This window comes from Camellia sinensis, chromosome 3, assembly GCF_055761805.1.
Source record: "Camellia sinensis isolate YWXY chromosome 3, ASM5576180v1, whole genome shotgun sequence".
NCBI lineage: Eukaryota > Viridiplantae > Streptophyta > Magnoliopsida > Ericales > Theaceae > Camellia > Camellia sinensis.
Genome location: NC_138963.1, coordinates 186781299 through 186799731, shown reverse-complemented (window position 1 = coordinate 186799731; position 18433 = coordinate 186781299). Strand labels below are relative to the sequence as shown.

Here is an 18433-nt window from a genome sequence, read left to right as displayed (position 1 = left end):
TGTGTGGGGCTGTCGCAAAAAAAAAAATGCAATATAATTATTAAAAATATTAAATTTACCTGTATTAAATGAAAAACAATTGAAAAAGAAACCAATAATTGCATAATAATATAAAAATTTCTGTATAGAAATAACAATTTCTCCATAGTAAAAACATTCTTGCATCCCTAACTACACATCAACAAAATTACCCCACTACATAATGTTTCATAATATATATATATATATATATAATGTTTAAATACATAAAGTTGTTCATAATTCAAAATAACATAAACCAAAATTAAAAGTTTTCCTTATCATTCTCCGTGGGTAATAAAAACAAATATTAGTCGCCTTTTTCACAGGCATGCATTCCACAAGAAGCAAACTCCTACTCGGAAAATATCTAAAAATAAAAAATAAAAATAATCAGTGACAATATGTTAATTACAAAAAAATATAAAATTTAACTACTATACAATTATAAAGATAATTAAGTAAATAATTTTGCCTAGATCGAAATCCAACTCTAACTCCCAAACCGAGAACGCGATTCGAGTCTCGTCCTCTCCCACAAGTCTCTCATGCCTAGGCGGTCGTGTGTGCCAAGTTTCGTGCTAATCCGACGCCGTTTGGTGATTTTGGGGCGTCAACACCTCGAATTCTAAGTTTCTTAAAGAACTAGTTTGCTTAGTGTGAAATTCGGCTCTAACTCCTAAACCGAGAACCCGATTCGAGTCCCGTCTTCTCCCACAAATCTCTCGTGCCTAGGAGGTCGTGTGTGCCAAGTTTCGTGCTACTCCGATGCCGTTTGGTATTTTGGGGCGTCAACACCTCGAATTCTAAGTTTCTTAAGAAACTAATTTGTGTAAAGTGAAATCCGGCTCTAACTCCCAAACCGGGAATCTGATTGGAGTCCCGTATTCGCCTACAAGTCTTTCGTGCCTAGGCGGTCGTGTGTGCCAAGTTTCATGCTACTCCGACACCGTTTGGTGATTTTGGGCGTCAACACCTCGAATTCTAAGTTTCTTAAGAAACTAGTTTGTCTAGAGTGAAATTCAGCTCTAACTCCCAAACCGGGAATCAGATTCGAGTCTCGACTTCTCCCACAAGTCTCTTGTGCCTAGGCGGTCGTGTATGCCAAGTTTCGTGCTACTCCGACGCCGTTTGGTGATTTTGGGGTGTTAACACCTCGAATTCTAAGTTTCTTAAGAAACTAGTTTGTCTAGAGTGAAATCCGGCTCTAACTCCCAAACCGAGAATCTGATTCGAGTCTTGTCTTCTCCCACAAGTCTCTCATGCTTAGGCAGTCGTATGTGCCAAGTTTCATGCTACTTCAACGCCGTTTGGTGATTTTGGGGCATCAACACTTCGAATTCTAAGTTTCAATTAGTTTGTCTTGAGTGAAATTCGGCTCTAACTCCCAAATCGGGAATCCGATTCGAGTCCCGTCTTCTCCAACAAGTCTCTCGTGCATAGGTGGTCGTGTGTGCCAAATTTCGTGCTACTCCGATGCCGTTTGGTAATTTTGGGGCATCAACACATCGAATTCTAAGTTTCAACTAGGTTGTCCAGAGTGAAATCCGGCTCTAACTCCCAAACCAAGAACGCGATTTGAGTCACATCTTCTCCCACAAGTCTCTCATGCCTAGGCAGTTTTGTGTGCCAAGTTTCGTGCTAATCTGACGCCGTTTGGTGACTTTGGGGCGTCAACACCTCAAATTCTAAGTTATTTAAGAAACTAGTTTGCCTAGACTGAAATTCGACTCTAATTTCCAAATCGGGAGCTCGATTCGAGTCTCGTTTTCTCCCACAAGTCTCTCATACCAAGGTGGTCGTGTGTAGTTAAATTGCACAAATTTGTATATGTCGGTCAGAAAATGTAGTTTATGTCATTTTCTAAAAGTTATGTTTACTATATTCTGTAGATCATTATCATTCTATCCTAGCAAGGAAAAAATGTGTGTGTGTGTGTGTGTGTGTGAGAGAGAGAGAGAGAGGGAGAGAGAAAGGGAAAAAAGTATACCTGAAGATCAACCTTCATAATGGTATTCAACTGGTGCAAGTCTAATCCAGACTATACTCCTGATGAAACTGCAGAAGCTAATGAAGAAAGTGTAACCTTCCCATCGCCAGCCTTGGCTGAAAAACGTTCATCTCATAATGACACTGTGCGCGTCTTTGGCTTTTCACGTGCAACATCAAGGGAGCTAACAACCTCAAATTCATCACCAGCAGTTGAAACATTATTCAATCCAATGACCTATAAATTACACAATAGATAAGTATAAGTAATGCTTCAAAGCTCAAACCAAGAATAATATAACATGAAAAACCAAAAAAGAAAATAAAAGATTTCTTCTTTTGACAAGTTTGTGGTAATTGAGAAAGCAACTTTAATAAAGAATGAGTTCAAATGGCCACTACGTTGGTTTTTGAAGATACTCTTGGAGCATATGATAATTAAGATGCATTTGATAATGGAGAACTAATAATGCCTGATGAGTTTGAAAATGCCTGAAAATAGATGCATTGGACAAAGAAAAAACTTGTGATGATACAACCCAGAAAGTTGAAGGGGAACCATATTGCACATCAACGTAAACAGTCACTTTTGAGCAAGATAGAAATTCTACCATCTATTGCAAGAGGCCAAAAAAACAATTTATTTCCCCAAATTATGATTAAAATAAACCCAACAAGACCTACCAAAAACTCTTGCATTCAAATATCACCAATATATATATGGTTCGCCTCCCTTGCTTATACAGCACCTCACATTCTGATGTGCATCACAAAATCATTTAAGATTATGACAGTTAAAATAAAAGCAAAGCATCCAAATAAAAGTTTTAAGATTATGACAGTTAAAATAAAAGCAAAGCGTCCAAATAAAAGTTTAAGCAACTTTACACTGAACTAAGAATGAAAAGAAAAAGAGAGAGACATTGTTAAAGCAAAGCCTACTTCAAATCAATGAAAAATGCACAACCTATTGACCTTTTTAATAATTATAATATTTAACAGAGAAGGCAACAAGAGAAACAGAAAAAACACATCTAGCCTGAATATACATTGTATCTGAATATGCATCAGAGCACCTACAATAAAGATGGAGAAGAGAACTAAATTAGCTCTAAGCTACATAATTGGCCGTTTTGCACATAATATTGGTTTATCATACTAAAGTTTGAAGTAAGAAATCAAACACTTTTGGCATTTGAGACATCCAAGCTCATGCAAATGCATCAAGAAACATGTAACAAGATAGTGAATAAGTGACACGTGGACTAAATCTATTGAAGTGGTCTCTGTATTTTCTTGTGGAGTGACCAAAATAAATAAATTTGAAAGAAGAAGTTGTCAAGAGATTCATGAAAAAAAAATGCAACAAGAAGAAAAAAAGAAATAATTGCTCACCACTGAAGAGCCACATCAATTCTGATTCCATCTGTTTCTTTTCTAAAACCCACAATATCATGAAGTGGTTCCTGGATCAATGAACTATTAGTCACTTTAGATATGTAAACTTTTGTTTTATTCACATACTAAAATAAAAATATGGTTTTCTAAGTGGGAGTGGCACACCCACGCATGAAGAATCCAGGAACTAACAATTAGTGGACAATGCACCTCCCATAAAAATATTAACTTTCTACAACAGCTAGTTAGGCTGTGTTTAGGTCATAGATAAGTGGTTAAGGATTTGAAAAAGGAAAGGAAAAAGACTGTGTGAATGTAACTATATAGTTCATTCATATTTCACCCACCTTTTCCTTTACCCTTTTCAAATTCTTACTCAAATCAACGATCCAAACACAACCTCATAGACTACTTTGATCAAGGACAAAAAAGTGACATACCCAAATGAATATTCATCTAGGGCAAATGTTCTATTATTCATCATCAACATCTTGAAGAGAAAACAAAGAAAAAAAGCATCAATTGCTCATATATAACCATTTGAAGCAAAAGTAATGCATGAATGAATGATTGATCCCATGCTAAAAACCAAAAAAAAAAAATGACAATTATAAGACTAAAATCAAAACCCCCCAAAAGAGTCTCAAATCATAACATTTTTTAAATTCAAAAACCAAATTCAACAAAAAAAACTAAAACATTCAGATCTAACACAAAACCTAATATCATCATCAATCAAACTGACCTGATTGTCCATATCGGGGAATCGAGCTCGGAGTTGATCGAGGAGAGACGGAGAATTGGAGAAAGAAGAGAAGTGAACCGGAGAGGTGGAAGAAGAGCAGCGAAGCCTCTTGGAAACAAGAGGCGATGATGAAGATTGTGGCAATGAAGGAATATCTTCGAAGAAAGTTCTCTTGCCGCATACAATTGCAGACATTGTTCAAATCTCCCTCTGCTCTTTAATTTTGTATGTTCTCTTCTCCCGTTGCTCGGCGTCGCTCGACGCCATCGTCTGCCCTGCTCACAGTCGTGAGAGAGAGAGATGGGGATTTTTGGTTCAAAAATTAGGGATTTGAGATATGAGGATTTTTGGTTGAAGGGGAAAAAACGAGCGGGAAATAGATTTTGGTGTTTTTTTTTTTTTGCAACGTCAAGTATAACCATCTCAAATGAAAATTTAAGGTAGCGTTTGGTAACATTTAAGTTTTTGGTTTATGTTTAAGAAAATTTTATAAATTGGTTTTTGTTTATTTTTAAAAAAATATAAATTATAAAAGCGTTTGGTTTGAACATGTTTTAAACAAATTTAAAAATATAAACTAAAAAACATCTTTGTCCAGGCCTAAAATATTTATATATATATATTTTTATTATTTATCACAATGAGATCATACACATTATAATCGAAAAAAAAATTAATTGAAAAAATTTTATTTGAAAAAAAATTAATTGAAAAAAAAATTAATTGAAAAAAAATTAATTAAAAAAAATTATTAGTCAAAGTTTTAAATTTTTGTTTAAAAATCAACGTAAACTCATTTTTTGAGTTTACAATTTTTTCACAAATTTATAAATTGAGACAATCATTTATAAACTAAAAAAATTTATCAAACAAGTTTTTATGACAGTTTTGTAATTTTTTGTAAATACAAACTGAAAACGGAAAACAAAATGGTTATCAAACAAGCCCTAAACAATGAATTCATAGCTCGTTTAGTAATTTTTTATTTGCGACGGGGGTATTGCCATCCCCGATAACCTATATTTGCGATGGGAGAAGGTTGCCATAGCAAAAAAAAAAAACTCATTTTTTTGTCAAAAACCTCCGTGTCTATTTTGCTGCACAATGAAAGCTAGGAAGAGAGAGAAACAAGAGATAATTAGCGAGAGAGAGAGAGAGAGAGAGAGAGAAAGAGAGAAAAAAAAGATGAACGAGAGAGATATAGAGAGAGACATAAAAAAAGAGAAGAGAGATGAGCAAGAGAGACAGAGAGAGGTGAGAGAGATAGAAAAGAGAGATGCGTGAGAGAGATAGAGAAGAGAGGTGACTGAAAGAGAGAGAGAAGAGAGATGAGCGAGAGGCACAAAGAGAAAAAGATAAAGAGAGAGAGACCTATTTCATTTTTTGACTTTTTTCTCTTTCAACAACAATGGGCTCAAAGAAAAAGATGAGTGTGAATGAGAGAAATGAACAATTAAGAGAGAAGAGAGATGAGTGAGAGAGAGAAAGAGACGGAGAGAAAGAAAAAAAAAAGAGAAACAAGATGAGCGAGAGATAGACAAAGAGAGAGAAAGACAACAAAAAGAGATTAACAAGAGAAAGAGTGAGAGAGAAGAAAGATAAACAAGAGAGATAGATAGCGAAGAGAGATGAGAGAGCCATAGAGAAAAGTGATGAGTGAAAGAGAGAGACACAGAGAGAGAGAGAGAGAGAAAAGAAGAATAGAGCAACAAGATGAGCGAGAGATAGACAAAGAGAGAGAGAGAGATAGACAACAAAAAGAGATGAACAAGAGATATAGAAAGAGACATAGAAAGATAGAGAGAGAGAAGAAGAAGAAGAAAGATGAGCAAGAGAGATGAAAGAGCCAGAGAGAAGAGTGATGAGTGAGAGAGAGACAGAGAGAGATAGATAGAGAGAGAGAGGCCCATTTCATTTTTTGACTTTTTTCTCTTTCGACAAGTTATTAAGAGAAATGAGAGATGAGCGATTGAAAGAAGAGAAAAAGAGAGAGAAAAAAAAAAGAGATCGATAAATTGAGAGGGAGATTGGTAAATCGAGAAGAGAGGATGGAGAGAGTGAGCAACGCGAGCACAGTGTGTGGGGGAGAGAGAGAGAGAGAGAGAGAGACATAGACAGAAAGATAAAGAGTGATGAGTGAAAGAGAGAAAGAAAAGAAAAGACAGAGAGAGACAGGAAGATAAAAAAATGGGTGAAACACTACAAAAATTTCAATTTTTTCTAATGTCGTCTCATCAAAACAGTCTCTCTTTTTTTTTTCTTTTTTTTTTTTGCGACGGCACCTATTACCATCACAAAAATTCTTTATTTGCGACTGCAATTCATGCCGTCGCAAAAAATGCGCATTATTTGCGACGACAGTTGTTACTGTTGCAAAAAAGTTATTTTTTTGTGACAAGAAGGGGTGTTATCGCGAAAAACCCCTTTATTGGCAACAACAAGTGGTGCCGTCGCAAAAAAATTTTTGCGACAGTAAATGATGCCGTTGCAAATGCTTCCGTGTTATAAAGCCCATTTTCTTGTAGTGATGCTAAGTGGTAATTATTAACACAATGTACATAGAGAAAATTATTTGTAAAGAAATTTCTCTAGTTTGAAGTTACCAGAATTTCACAGAGAATATTATAGTAACAAAGAAATTTATTTGGTATGATGTAAAGAGAGGGCCTATTTGATCATGTAATTTGTAGTACATTGTATTGGTACAAAACAATGCACAAAGTAATTCACACCATCCAATTCAAAAAACACAATGCACAAAGTAATTTTCTTTAGTATTGAGAAATTTCTCTAGATGAATTTTACTGGTATTATAAACACACTTTCCAAAGTATGCTTTGCATTGATCCAGAAATTACAAAGAAAATTTAGAAAAAGTTCTGAGAAAATTACAAAACACAATGCCCAAAGGACACATTATATTGTAATATGATCCATCCGCATAAAAATTTCTCTACGTTAACCAACGTCAAAAAATGCAACATAAATTCCTTTAACATCCTTAACTATATTATTAAGGCAATAAAATGTAATGTAAACAATTAAAACAGATGGATATCCTCAACTATTTACTAAAGATTTTTGTATGTTCTCTTATTATGGCGACCAATACTCCAATATCGACTATACTTCATCACCTTTTTAAACTCTCCAGTAGAAGCAATTTTGTTCTTATTCGGCCTCCCAACTGGTCTCTTACTCAATGGAGGTAAAATCATAGTATTATCAATGCTAACTATTCCACAAAAATACAATAAAAATTATAGAGAAAATCAAATTTACTCACAAAATATTCAATTAATTCCCTTATCCATATATTTAATCCAGAGGACATTATATAAATAAAAAATAACAAACTTATAATAACATGTCCAAATAAAATTATGATTTTCTCTAGATTATAATAACAAACTTATAATTTTTTCTGGATTACAAATAAAAGTCCAAAGAAATTTACGAACTTATATTCACTTTCAAGATCACAAAAACAAAAACACATTCACATCAAAACACAAAATGCTAACTATTCCACATAAACACAGAGAAAATCATAGAGAATATCTATTTTGTTCACAAAACATTTAATTGAGAAAATTAAAAATAAATAATAACAAACTTATAGTAACACGTCCATGTAAAATTATAATATTCTCTGTGATTATCACTGGATTACAAACTTATAATTTTCTCTGTGATTTTATCTGGATTACAAACTTATAATAACATGTCCATATAAATTTTTTTTTTGTGATTTTCATTAGATTATAATAATAAACTAACAATTTTCTCTAGGCTACAAAAAGAAAGTCCAAAAAAAATAGAGAACAAAACTTAGAGAACAAAAAATGATAAGCATGTTGGTAAAAAAACAGAGAACAAAACTTATCATTGATAAGCATGTTGATGAAAAACAGAGAATGAAAAATGAACTCCAAAAATCAAAATCAACTCCATTGAGCTGGACTTTCTCTAAAATTGATCAAAAACAGAAAACGAAAAATGAACTCCAAAAATCAAAATCAACTCCATTGAGCTGGTTTCTCTCTAAAATTGATCAATAACAGAGAATGAAAAATTAACTCCAAAAATCAAAAACAACTCCACTGAGCTGGCATCTCTTTCAAATTAGTCAAAACTAAAAACAAAAACTTAATTCAAAATACACTTGAAAAACTAATATGAAATCGAAATCTTTATATACAAATCAAACCAAAGATTGAAATTCATATGAAATCTTTATCGAAACCTACCTTATTCAACTCTACTGGAAATCAAATAAAAAACAAACAACACCACTACTACACCTATACGATCACAGCAATCTCTATTGTCAAGTCCACTGCAACACCTAAGAAATCCCCACAAAATCTGATACAAAATAGCAATAAAATCTTCAGTTTGTCAAAATCTAAAACAACGTATCTTATAAAGGAGGGTAGATTAGGTATTTTGCAACCTAATATAAGGTTGAGGGATCTTAAGCATAAAAAAATATTATTGTGGATCTCTTTTCCTACCCAAAGTTGGGCAGGGATCTTAAACCAATTTTTCCTAAATTCAAAGCATTATCAACATAGCTGAAGAAGACTCATTTCTCTTTGGTGAAATCCCAGATGGGTTGGGAGATTTAACCAATCTTGAACAAATAACGATTTAGAAACAATTTCAATGGCAAAGTGTCTCTAAATCTAGACAAATTGAAGAAACTGAAGCTTCTTGATGTCAACCAAAATGGGTTCGAAGGAAAAGTCCCGGAATCAATTGGAGGATCAACAAAGCTTTTGAAGATCGACCTCAGCTCAAATCGATTTTTCGGGAAAATCCCAGAAAGCTTAAAGAATCTAAGGAATTTGGAGTTTCTAGACATGAGTTATAATCGATTTTGCACAAGAGAAAGAGAAATAAGAGAACGAGAGAGAGAAACTCATCACGCTAGAGAACTATCATGGCAAGCGTCGATAGAAATTGCCACCGCTAGATCGTCACCGTCACAGATCGTGAAAAACCTAGCTATAAACAAGGATATGGGGAAATGGACGGGTACCCATCCCCGATGGAGATTTAAACAATATCATCTACCCAACCCAACAGGTAGAAAAAATGGAGAAACCCCATGTATTCGGGTCAGGTCTCTATGGGTATCCACTGGATAGGTTATTCATTGCTATTCCTAAGTGAGTCCACGCCAACGCAAAAATTATTCTATGTGGCCATGTGCCAATCTAATGAGATCATGTTTTTCCTTCACTATTTTTTTCATTTTTAGCATTATGTAAAGTTCCTACTATTGAGTGGGCACACTGCTGCGGTGAAATTTTTGAAAGATAGAATAATTACTCCACACCAACCATGTTGAAAGAAAATTCTAATATGTACCATTTTAAAAGGGTTGTATCATATATGCATTACTAGTTATACTACTCTTTTAATTATAACTAATTTTCTTCTTTATTTATGATATTATTTTAATTATAATTCATAAAATTTTTAATTATGTTTCATATTGTATTTAATTAAAATATGTTTTTTAAAATTATACCTTAAAAACTATAAAATTATACTCTCTTTTTTTCTTTAATTATAAGTCACCTACGCTCTTTCCACATTTTAAATAGTGAATTCATAACGGCTAACCCTCTCAATTCGAACTCAAAAAATCGAAAAATATTCCAGACCAAAACCCCTTGCTTTTGCCCTATCTTCGGACCAAACCCGCTCTCGTCTCTCGTCTCTCGCCTCTCGGCTCGGGCTTGCAGAGTTGGAAATCATCAGATCATTATCACGTAGGGATCTAGGGTTTTGTTTCTGATTTCGTGGGCTCTCTATCCATCGAAGAAGCAAAGAATCACAGTATATTTCTAGGGTTTTGTGGATCAAGAATGGATCTTTCACAAGAAATCGACGATTACATCAAAGAAACAATCGGGTACTCCCTTGGCCTCCCTGTATCTAAACAAACTCTGGAGTTGAAACTTCGAGCGTCTGAAGAAATCTGTAAGCGTCTTCGAGATCAGTACATGAATCTCAAAATTAAATTGAAAGAGAAAGATGAAGTCATCGAGCGTGCTAGGGTTTGTCCTCCACCGTTAGTCTGTCTAAATCAATTTCATTTTTCACTCCTACCTGGCGATTTTAGTTAGGGTTTGTGAGTTTTTCTTGATGATTTTGGTGTTATTATTGTTTATTGAAATTAGGCTGAATCAAGCATTAATGCGCAAGCATTAAAGAAGTTTGTGGAAGAAAATCAGAAATTGGCGATGGAATGTGCAAATCTTCTGAGTCAGTGTTCGAGGTGGGAGAAGGAGTGCTCATTATATGACCATGATAGAGAAGCATTGATGGATTTTGGAAACGAGGCCGATGAACGCGCTAAGGAGGCCGAGATTCAAGTACATGAGTTGGAGGAGGATTTGAGAAGAGTGAGGGAAGAATTGCAGTTCTGCAAACATCACTGTGAGATGCACTCGGTAAATAACTATTTCAATTTTACACTTCCTCGTTTGGGAACAGGCTATTTTAGGAACTTTTTGGCTTTTTACGAAAAGATGTGCGGAAAAGTATAGAGGTGATGTGACTAGTTTTAGTTAGTTTTTTGACTTTTTGGCTAAAATAGTCAGTTCTCAAACGAGGCCAGGTTATTTCTACAGCTATTTTGTGCTTAATTTTTTCAGTAGATTGCTTCATGTTTTAATATAGTTGTGTAATTTGATTGCAATGAGAGGAGAGTAGAGTAAACCTCACCAATTTGTTCATATGAATTAAGAAATGGGTGAAGGATGCTGTAGATGAGGCTTAACTTTCTCATCATGCCCAATTGGAATAATTTTAATTCGTTTTTTGTGGCTTCATCAATATCTATCTTATTCTTCAGTGAATTTCAGTAGTGACATTAATAGAACCCAGAATCAAACTTGTTTTGAGGTTTTGGGATTTATTTGTGTGATGTGTTTATAATTTATTTTGGAGTATGCCACATCATAAAAATGCTCTGGTAATCATCTTTGTTTTGTTGTTTTCTGCTTTTTGCATCCTGAAGTTCTATTTTAAGATGGAACTCATCTGTAGACTGCAACTCCACCTTATTTCAATTTTGCATAACTCCTAGTGGCACAGCAACAAGAAAAAACCAAATCATTCCAACAGCACACCCGAACCATACAAGAAATCATTTCATCAAAGCCTAAACACTCATGGAAGGCCATACTAGAACAAACTTCTAAATCATTCCAACAGTTTCTATACTGATTCTATGCTAATGTGTAAAGTTGCATGTGTGTGGAGCATGGATTTGGATAGGGATTTGGAAAGGGAAAGGGAAAGAGTGTGTGAAATGTTCCCTTTCCCTTTCCAAATCCATGCTCCAAACACATGCTTAATACTTTGGGTGTGTGGGAGTCATGAACTTGATTCTCAAATGAAACAGATGATCCATATTCTGGTTGTGAATCAAATCGCTTCTATTATTATTTCTTTTATTTTCTTTTTGTTGATGCTATGCTAACTTGTGCAAACCTGATGGTTTCATGCAATATCAAGTGGAGGCTGATGATCATTTGAACTTTTTTTTCATCTTAAAAGGTTGATTCATCTGCAGAGGTTTCAGCTATGGAACAACTTCTACTTGAGTCATTGATAACAACTTTGGTTGGTAATGATGAAGTAGCACCAACTGCACATGCCTTTTTAGAGACAAATAGTGGAGTAGAAGTGTGCCAAAGGTTACTCAAAATGTGGAGTAGGTGAGTTTATTTTCTCTATTAATTGGACACTTCATATCATCATGAGAGATATCTACAGCAAACCCTAAATCCTGTTGCTAGTTTCTTCTACTGAATTTTATTTTTCAACTGTGGGTAGTCTGAGGCCTTTTACTCAGAAAGTTCTGGCAGTGGTTGCTGAAGTTAAGACTCTACAGAAAGATAAGGAACATCTGAGGATAAACCTTACGAGAGCCGAAGAGGAGGTAAGCAGAGTAATTGTATTGTACATTTTTGCTTATTTTATTTGATTTTATGGCACATTGGCATTGGCAATAAACAAACCGTTTTATTTATTTATTTATATGAATAGGTGAATGTGTTGTTTGAAGAAAATAAAATACTGGATAAAGAGAATAGAAGGTTGATGAGGCGCCTCAAAGAGGGGTACCATCCTGGTTCTGGTGAAAAACATACTGGTAGTGCTTCAACCAAGGTGAGGAAATGAGTGAGTTACTCATTTGCATGGCTTGTGTGAATGTGTTTGTGTTTGTGTTTGTGTTCGTGTATATGCATAAGATTAACATTGCTGGGCATGCTAGAAATGGTGGTAACGTGATTTACTTGGCCTTTGTGCAGGGGAACAAGCAAAAATCAAGCCCCAAGATGAGTAGTAGCAGCCCGATTGAAAGGAAAATTGAATTCACTGATGTTGATTCACCAAGAAAACCTCTGTCACCCTTGCAATATAACTCGCCCGACTCTAGAATGCATAAGATGTAACATGAGAAATATTTTTGAATTGCTCTAATTTCTTGTATCCAAAGATGTTACTGATCTTTGTAACTTCTAATTCATTGCATTTAAAAGAATTCACATTTCCTTGGAACCACATATTTTGTTGTTTGTAAAAAGTGTGGTTAAAGTTTTTCAACACGTGGAAGTATTTTTTGATTTTCTCCTTTTTTTTCCCTCTTTTTGGCTCTTTTCATGTTTTCAAGGGGGATCATCCCTGATCCTTGAAATTCAGATCTGCTGGAAGGAAAATGTGTCCGTTAATTTCCCATAAGCTCAGGAATGAAATGATCTTCTTGTGTTTGAGACAACATTTGACACAACTTATCGTTTATATGACCCGAAGAGTTTGACCTGGATGAGGCCTGCGACTTGAAAATTTGCTCTCTCAAAGATTTCAGGTTTGATTCCTCTTGCTAACAAAATTGTTGGGACCATGCATCGTAGGGAATTAATTAGCCAATTTCGAAAGGCTTGTTCAGTTTTAAGGAACTAGTTTGGTGCAAGTTGACCCATAATACATTACCTACTAACAAAAAAAAGAAGTCATCCTTTATATAGGATTCATTCACAAAAAATATTGGTACAGAATCTTTTTTCTTTTGGGTTTCATGTCATCTTATCTTTGAGAAAAAAAACAAGCAACTCTGTAACGTAACTCGAAATATCAACAGCTCGAATGGCCCGAAATCCAAAAACGACGTCGTTTTAGGATTTTTTTTTTTTTTTCCTTCCCGTTTGTCTGAAGATCTAAAGATTGAAGAAGAAGAAGAAGAAGAGAGAAGAAGCTGGTTGCTGATGAACATCATCATCATCAACATCTTTATCAACATCATCTTCATCACATCATCATCAGTCAATATATATATATATATATTTTCCCCTTCACCTTCAGATCTGGATCTACAAAAAAAAAAAAAATCAACAACAAAATCTTCATCAACACATCATCATCATCTTCATCTTCAGAGCCAAAAAAAAGAAAGAAAGAGAAAATAGAGTCTGAAATCGCAAGGTCACCGTCGCACCATCGCAAACCCTCCATCACCGTCGCCCTGCCCCGCCCGGTCATCACCATCGCCTCTCTCCCTGTGTTTCCGTCTCTCTTCTCTCCTCCTCTCTCTTTCTCCTTCTCTCTCTCTCTCTCTCTCTCTTGCCTTCCCCCTATGTGTTCAGATATAAACAAGAAAAAAAAAAAAAAGAATTGTCAAAACGACGTCGTTTTGGCATTCGAGCCGTTAAAAATTCGAGCTTTCACGCATTTTTCAAAAATAAGCGCTTAGGAAGGATGGCAACGGGCCGGGGCGGGGATCACACTCCCCATCCCCGATCCCCAACGGTGGAAATTTCTCCGTCCCCGACCCCGATCCCCGACGGGGCACCTATCATTGCCTCTGCCCCCATCCCCTAACGGGGATCGGGTTTCCCCGACCCTGAAAATTTCTCGGCCAAAAAAAAAAAACAATCAACTCCAGATCTGATATTCAACAACACTGAAAGACCGTCTTTTAGTCTCGCCTAATTTCTTGAAGCTCAATGGCATCTTCGTATTACTAGTTGTGGTCTCCGTAGCTTCCATGCCATGATAGCATTTATCTAGAATGTTGTGTACGTTAAGGTCTTGGATGTTCTACATTTAGACATAATAAAAAAGCAAATGAAAAAAATAAACATTAAAAAGCAAATGATACGACTATGCACTAGTTGAGTCCAAGTTCATTTTCATCTATCAATTTGTCTGTTATCTCCTCCTCTCTACGTTTTCCTAACATGACATATGTGCGATGTTAGGATATCCGAATACATATTAATCTAATCTGTATCCTCATCCTCCTCCTCCATATACAAATTTGGATTGAGATTGAGATTGATTTTGTTGAAGAAAATGGGTTCAGTGTCTGCAGACATTCAGTCTGCAGATAAGGCTGCTGCTCAAGACTGCAGCTTGAAGAACACTGAGATAGAGCACAGCAAAGTCGGAATCATGCAAGCCCCTATTCAAAGAGAGAGAGCACGAGCAGAGGCAGCTTTGTGTTTGTGAATGTTCAACCAAACCCTACACACACATATATATTATATATATAAACAGGGGCAAAATAGTAATTTTATGTCAGGGGCAAACGGGGCGGGGATTTGGGTCAGGGTCAGGGTCGGTCTGGGTCCGAGGTTGAAACATGTATCCCTGTTCTCGGCCCAAATATCATCGACGATTCAATTTTTAATACCATCTCCGGCCTGTTAGGAGTATTTTTCGAGGAATAACCACTCAATTTAGGGTCGGGTTCCGATTGCCATCTCTAGTGCTTAGACACTTGACAGCCAAGCTTGTCACTGTTAAACTACGAAAAACAATTTGTCAATGATTTATTTTGGTAGACTCACTTGTAGATTCTATCATAATTGGTAATAATTTTTATTATATATTATTAAAATACATCATTAATTATTAATTTTCAGTGATAGTTTGAAAATTATCACAAAAAATGTTACTAATTATGAATTTTAGCAATAATTTTAAAAAATCGTCACAAAAAATATCACCAATTTTTAATTTTTAGCGATAATTTAAAAATTGTGTCACAAAAAATGTCACTAATAATAAATTTTAGCGACAATTTATAAAAATCATGACAAAAAAAGTTACTAATTGTCAATTTTTAACGACATCTGTAAAAAATTATTACAAAAAATTATTTTTAACGACGATTGTAATAGGACTTGATAAAAATTAAATCAAACTATTAGAATATATTGATAATTGATACAAATGAAATGGTCATGTAAAATTGTAAATGGAACAAATTTGATAATATTGAAAATTTTACTTATTTTAAATTGGAATTCAGTTTTCAAAATTCCTATTCTTTAGCCAATACACTGGCCATGTTTGGTGTAGTTGTTAAAATAAATTATAAATTATATCTTAATAGATTATAAATCATGATTTTAATCAGAAGTTGTTAATCTGTTTGGTGTAACTGTTGGATTATAGATTTAAATTGTTGAGTAGTATTTGTTAAATAAGTTATAAAGTAGCCTTTTCAATTAATTTTTATTTTTTATTATTCACTACTTGTTTACATTTTTCATAAAAGATAATAATAATAATAATAATAATCTATAATCCATTTAAGTCTTTTTCTACTTTTAAAAAAAAAAAAAATTAAAAATATACCCGTAAATTAACATGTTCACAGTAAAAACTAATAATCAGAAGTAAATAGTGAGTAGCGAATCAGTTTTTTTGAATTAAAATAAATTGTTAGAATAAAAAACTTAAAATAAATTTAATCAAACAGTTCAAAATAAAATTTTCAAAACTAAAAATTATAAGTCAGCTTAAAAAAAACTCAAACAAACGCTCCCACTTTAAACCCTAAAATCATATCTGAATATTCTCGTGAAATGATACAAATACAATGAGAAGATTCATTAAACAAAGTAACCAAGTCAGGTGGTAAAAATAACTAAGAAAATATTTACACAGTAGAAACAAATTGAAATCCCTTGGTGGGGGGTGGGTTTTTAAATATGAATGAATCTTCAAATGCTCGAACGCCGTCGTTTTTATGAGGGTTTTGTTTTGCCGAAAAGAAAAATCTCCACAAACTCCCTTATCCAGTCGTGAATCAACCTTCTGTTCTCTCTCTCTCCCTCGACAAGAACACTCGTCGCAGTGGCTTTGCAATCTTCAATCATGGAGTTCTAAACAAACAGATGATTCAGTGAAGATTTTGTGTGTGTGTGTGTTTGGTTCAATTCAATGGCTTTTTCTCGCCTTCTTTGTTTTCCTTTGACCTCTCAATTCTCTACCCAACAACAATTACTATTCTTCTCCCAAACAACCCCTTTATCTTCTTATCCACCAAAACCTCCTCAATTTAGCCCCACTCTCTTCCCTCATCTTTCCTCTCTTTCTCTCTCTTCTTCTTCTTCTCTCTCCCCTCTCTCCCACACACTTTCCATCAAAACCCACAAACCCAACAACTTCCTCTTCATTGCCTCCTCTTCAACCCAACCCCAAGCTACCATTGACACCCCGGAAGTTGAGGAGGACTCAGAGGTTGGTGTTGAACAACAAGTTGCAGAAGAAGAAGAATTTGATGAAGCCTCTCAGACCAGAGTGCTTGCCCAGAATGTCCCATGGGCGAGCACTGCCGATGACATTCGAGCCCTCTTTGAGAAATTCGGGACCGTCGTAGATGTAGAGGTTTGTATTTATTTCTCTCAGTTTTCACTTCCTATGTTGGTTTCTCTTTCTGGGTCTCTATTTTTTTTAAAAAAATTATTTATTTATTTTTTTTCCTGATTTTGGGTCGTTGTTGTTTGTTCTATCGATTGAAAGCTCTCTATGCATAACAAAACTAGAAACAGAGGTCTAGCCTTTGTTACCATGGGTTCACACGAGGAAGCTTTGGCAGCTCTCACCAATCTTGAATCGTCTGTAAGCATATTGTCTTCTGACTTGGGTTCTGTTTGTTCAGTGTAGTGAAAGTATAGCTTTTGCTTTAGAGTACCTATTATCAATTTTGTTTTTTTTGCTTTTAAACCCAACAAAATTCCTTTGAAATGCTAACCTAACGACTATAACAATCAATGGGTTTCAATGCGTATCCTTTATTTATAGCTGAAGTTGGTTTATTGTTATGAGTGTAATGTAGGAATTTGAGGGTCGATCTCTAAAGCTCAATTGGGCCAGGCCAAAGAAGGAAAAACCTTCTCCTGTTATGCGGCAGTCCAAGCCGGGACCAATTCACAACTTGTTTGTTGCCAATTTGCCCTATCAAGCAAGGGCCAAAGACCTTAGGGAGTTTTTCAATTCTGAAAATGGCAATGTTGCCTCCACAGAAATTATATTTCATGATAATCCAAGAAGGTCTGCTGGGTATGGATTTGTTTCCTTCTTTACCAAGGAGGAGGCCGAGGCAGCACTTTCCTCTTTTCAAGGAAAGGTAATCTAGGGTTTATTTCTCTGCTTTTTTCTTTTCTTTTTTTTTTCTTTTTTTTCAAATCATGCTTATTTAGTGTTTGTTGGATTGTCAGTTCAAAACTTGGAAGACTTCACCTGGTGTGGAAAGCTTTTTTTTTAAGTAGTTATTGTTTTGCAGATGTTTATGGAAAGGCCAATTCGAGTGGCTCGTAGTAGAAGATTTTTGAGACAAGGAACAAAAGAAAATCTCCAATCCAAAAATGCATCAACAAAGTCTAGCCCTGATACTGAACAATCAGAAGAAGCTGATGCAGCTTGATGGTGAATCTTTTGTGGGGGGGGGGCAATGAGGTTCCCCATTTTTCTTCTTTTGGTATGATTTACATAAGTTTGTTAACCAAAGGATTATATAAGATTTTGATTTAGCTTGAGTTGACTTTTCCCTTGTTTTCATCCCTTAGCAGGCATCGTGGTCTATACTTTTGCTTGCAAAGTAATAAGTATTAGAGTTTGTCAAGTAGTATTGAAAATTAATGTGTCACAAATCCACTTAATTCTATGATTTTCACCTGGATTGACAGCTTTGGGAAGTTTTGGTTACATCCCAATTTGGCGTTAATCAATCTAAACTGACAACAAATATTCAATTTCACAATCTATATTCTTATTATAACCAATGCTAACAAACAACTGGCTAAACACTTGCCATTATGATAACCGGGTTATTTGGTTCTGTGACTTCTTATATTCATAAGATTAGAGATGCAACCTTACTGTGCATTTTGATCCATTTCTTGATATTTGATCTATATTTTTATTACCATCAATGAAAGGCTCCCTAATCTGCCTTGATGGCATCTG

The 18433-nt window shown here is 34.9% G+C and overlaps 2 protein-coding genes across 4 annotated transcripts; both read left to right on the top strand.

Annotated features, from left to right (window-relative positions):
* The first annotated feature begins 9732 nt into the window (after window positions 1–9732).
* Window positions 9733–12801, top strand: LOC114256707 (uncharacterized). The gene is made up of 6 exons (XM_028196387.2): window positions 9733–10221; window positions 10345–10617; window positions 11729–11889; window positions 12008–12113; window positions 12221–12343; window positions 12487–12801. Exons 1-6 carry the CDS (start codon window positions 10030–10032, stop codon window positions 12628–12630), a joined length of 999 nt encoding a protein of 332 aa, XP_028052188.2. The 5' UTR covers window positions 9733–10029; the 3' UTR covers window positions 12631–12801.
* A 1311-nt stretch (window positions 12802–14112) lies between these two features.
* On the top strand, window positions 14113–18102 carry LOC114256661 (28 kDa ribonucleoprotein, chloroplastic). Of its 3 annotated transcripts, none has more exons than XM_028196316.2 (4): window positions 14113–16852; window positions 16988–17086; window positions 17304–17594; window positions 17751–18102. In XM_028196316.2, exons 1-4 carry the CDS (start codon window positions 16406–16408, stop codon window positions 17889–17891), a joined length of 978 nt encoding a protein of 325 aa, XP_028052117.2. In that variant the 5' UTR covers window positions 14113–16405; the 3' UTR covers window positions 17892–18102. The 3 variants fall into 3 exon arrangements, with proteins under 3 accessions (XP_028052117.2, XP_028052118.2, XP_028052119.2); XM_028196317.2 differs by having other exon boundaries at window positions 16086–16852; window positions 17686–18102; XM_028196318.2 differs by lacking the exon at window positions 16988–17086 and having other exon boundaries at window positions 16196–16852.
* Window positions 18103–18433: the final 331 nt, after the last annotated feature.

Excerpts from the sequence above, each read along its gene's own strand:
- LOC114256707 (XM_028196387.2), top strand. The coding sequence starts at position 10,030 with ATGGATCTTTCACAAGAAATCGACGATTACATCAAAGAAACAATCGGG. Across the intron at positions 10,222-10,344 it reads AAGTCATCGAGCGTGCTAGG|GCTGAATCAAGCATTAATGC; the intron begins GTTTGTCCTCCA and ends TATTGAAATTAG. Across the intron at positions 12,114-12,220 it reads TTACGAGAGCCGAAGAGGAG|GTGAATGTGTTGTTTGAAGA; the intron begins GTAAGCAGAGTA and ends TTATATGAATAG.
- LOC114256661 (XM_028196316.2), top strand. The coding sequence starts at position 16,406 with ATGGCTTTTTCTCGCCTTCTTTGTTTTCCTTTGACCTCTCAATTCTCT. Across the intron at positions 17,087-17,303 it reads TCACCAATCTTGAATCGTCT|GAATTTGAGGGTCGATCTCT; the intron begins GTAAGCATATTG and ends AGTGTAATGTAG. Across the intron at positions 17,595-17,750 it reads TTTCCTCTTTTCAAGGAAAG|ATGTTTATGGAAAGGCCAAT; the intron begins GTAATCTAGGGT and ends ATTGTTTTGCAG.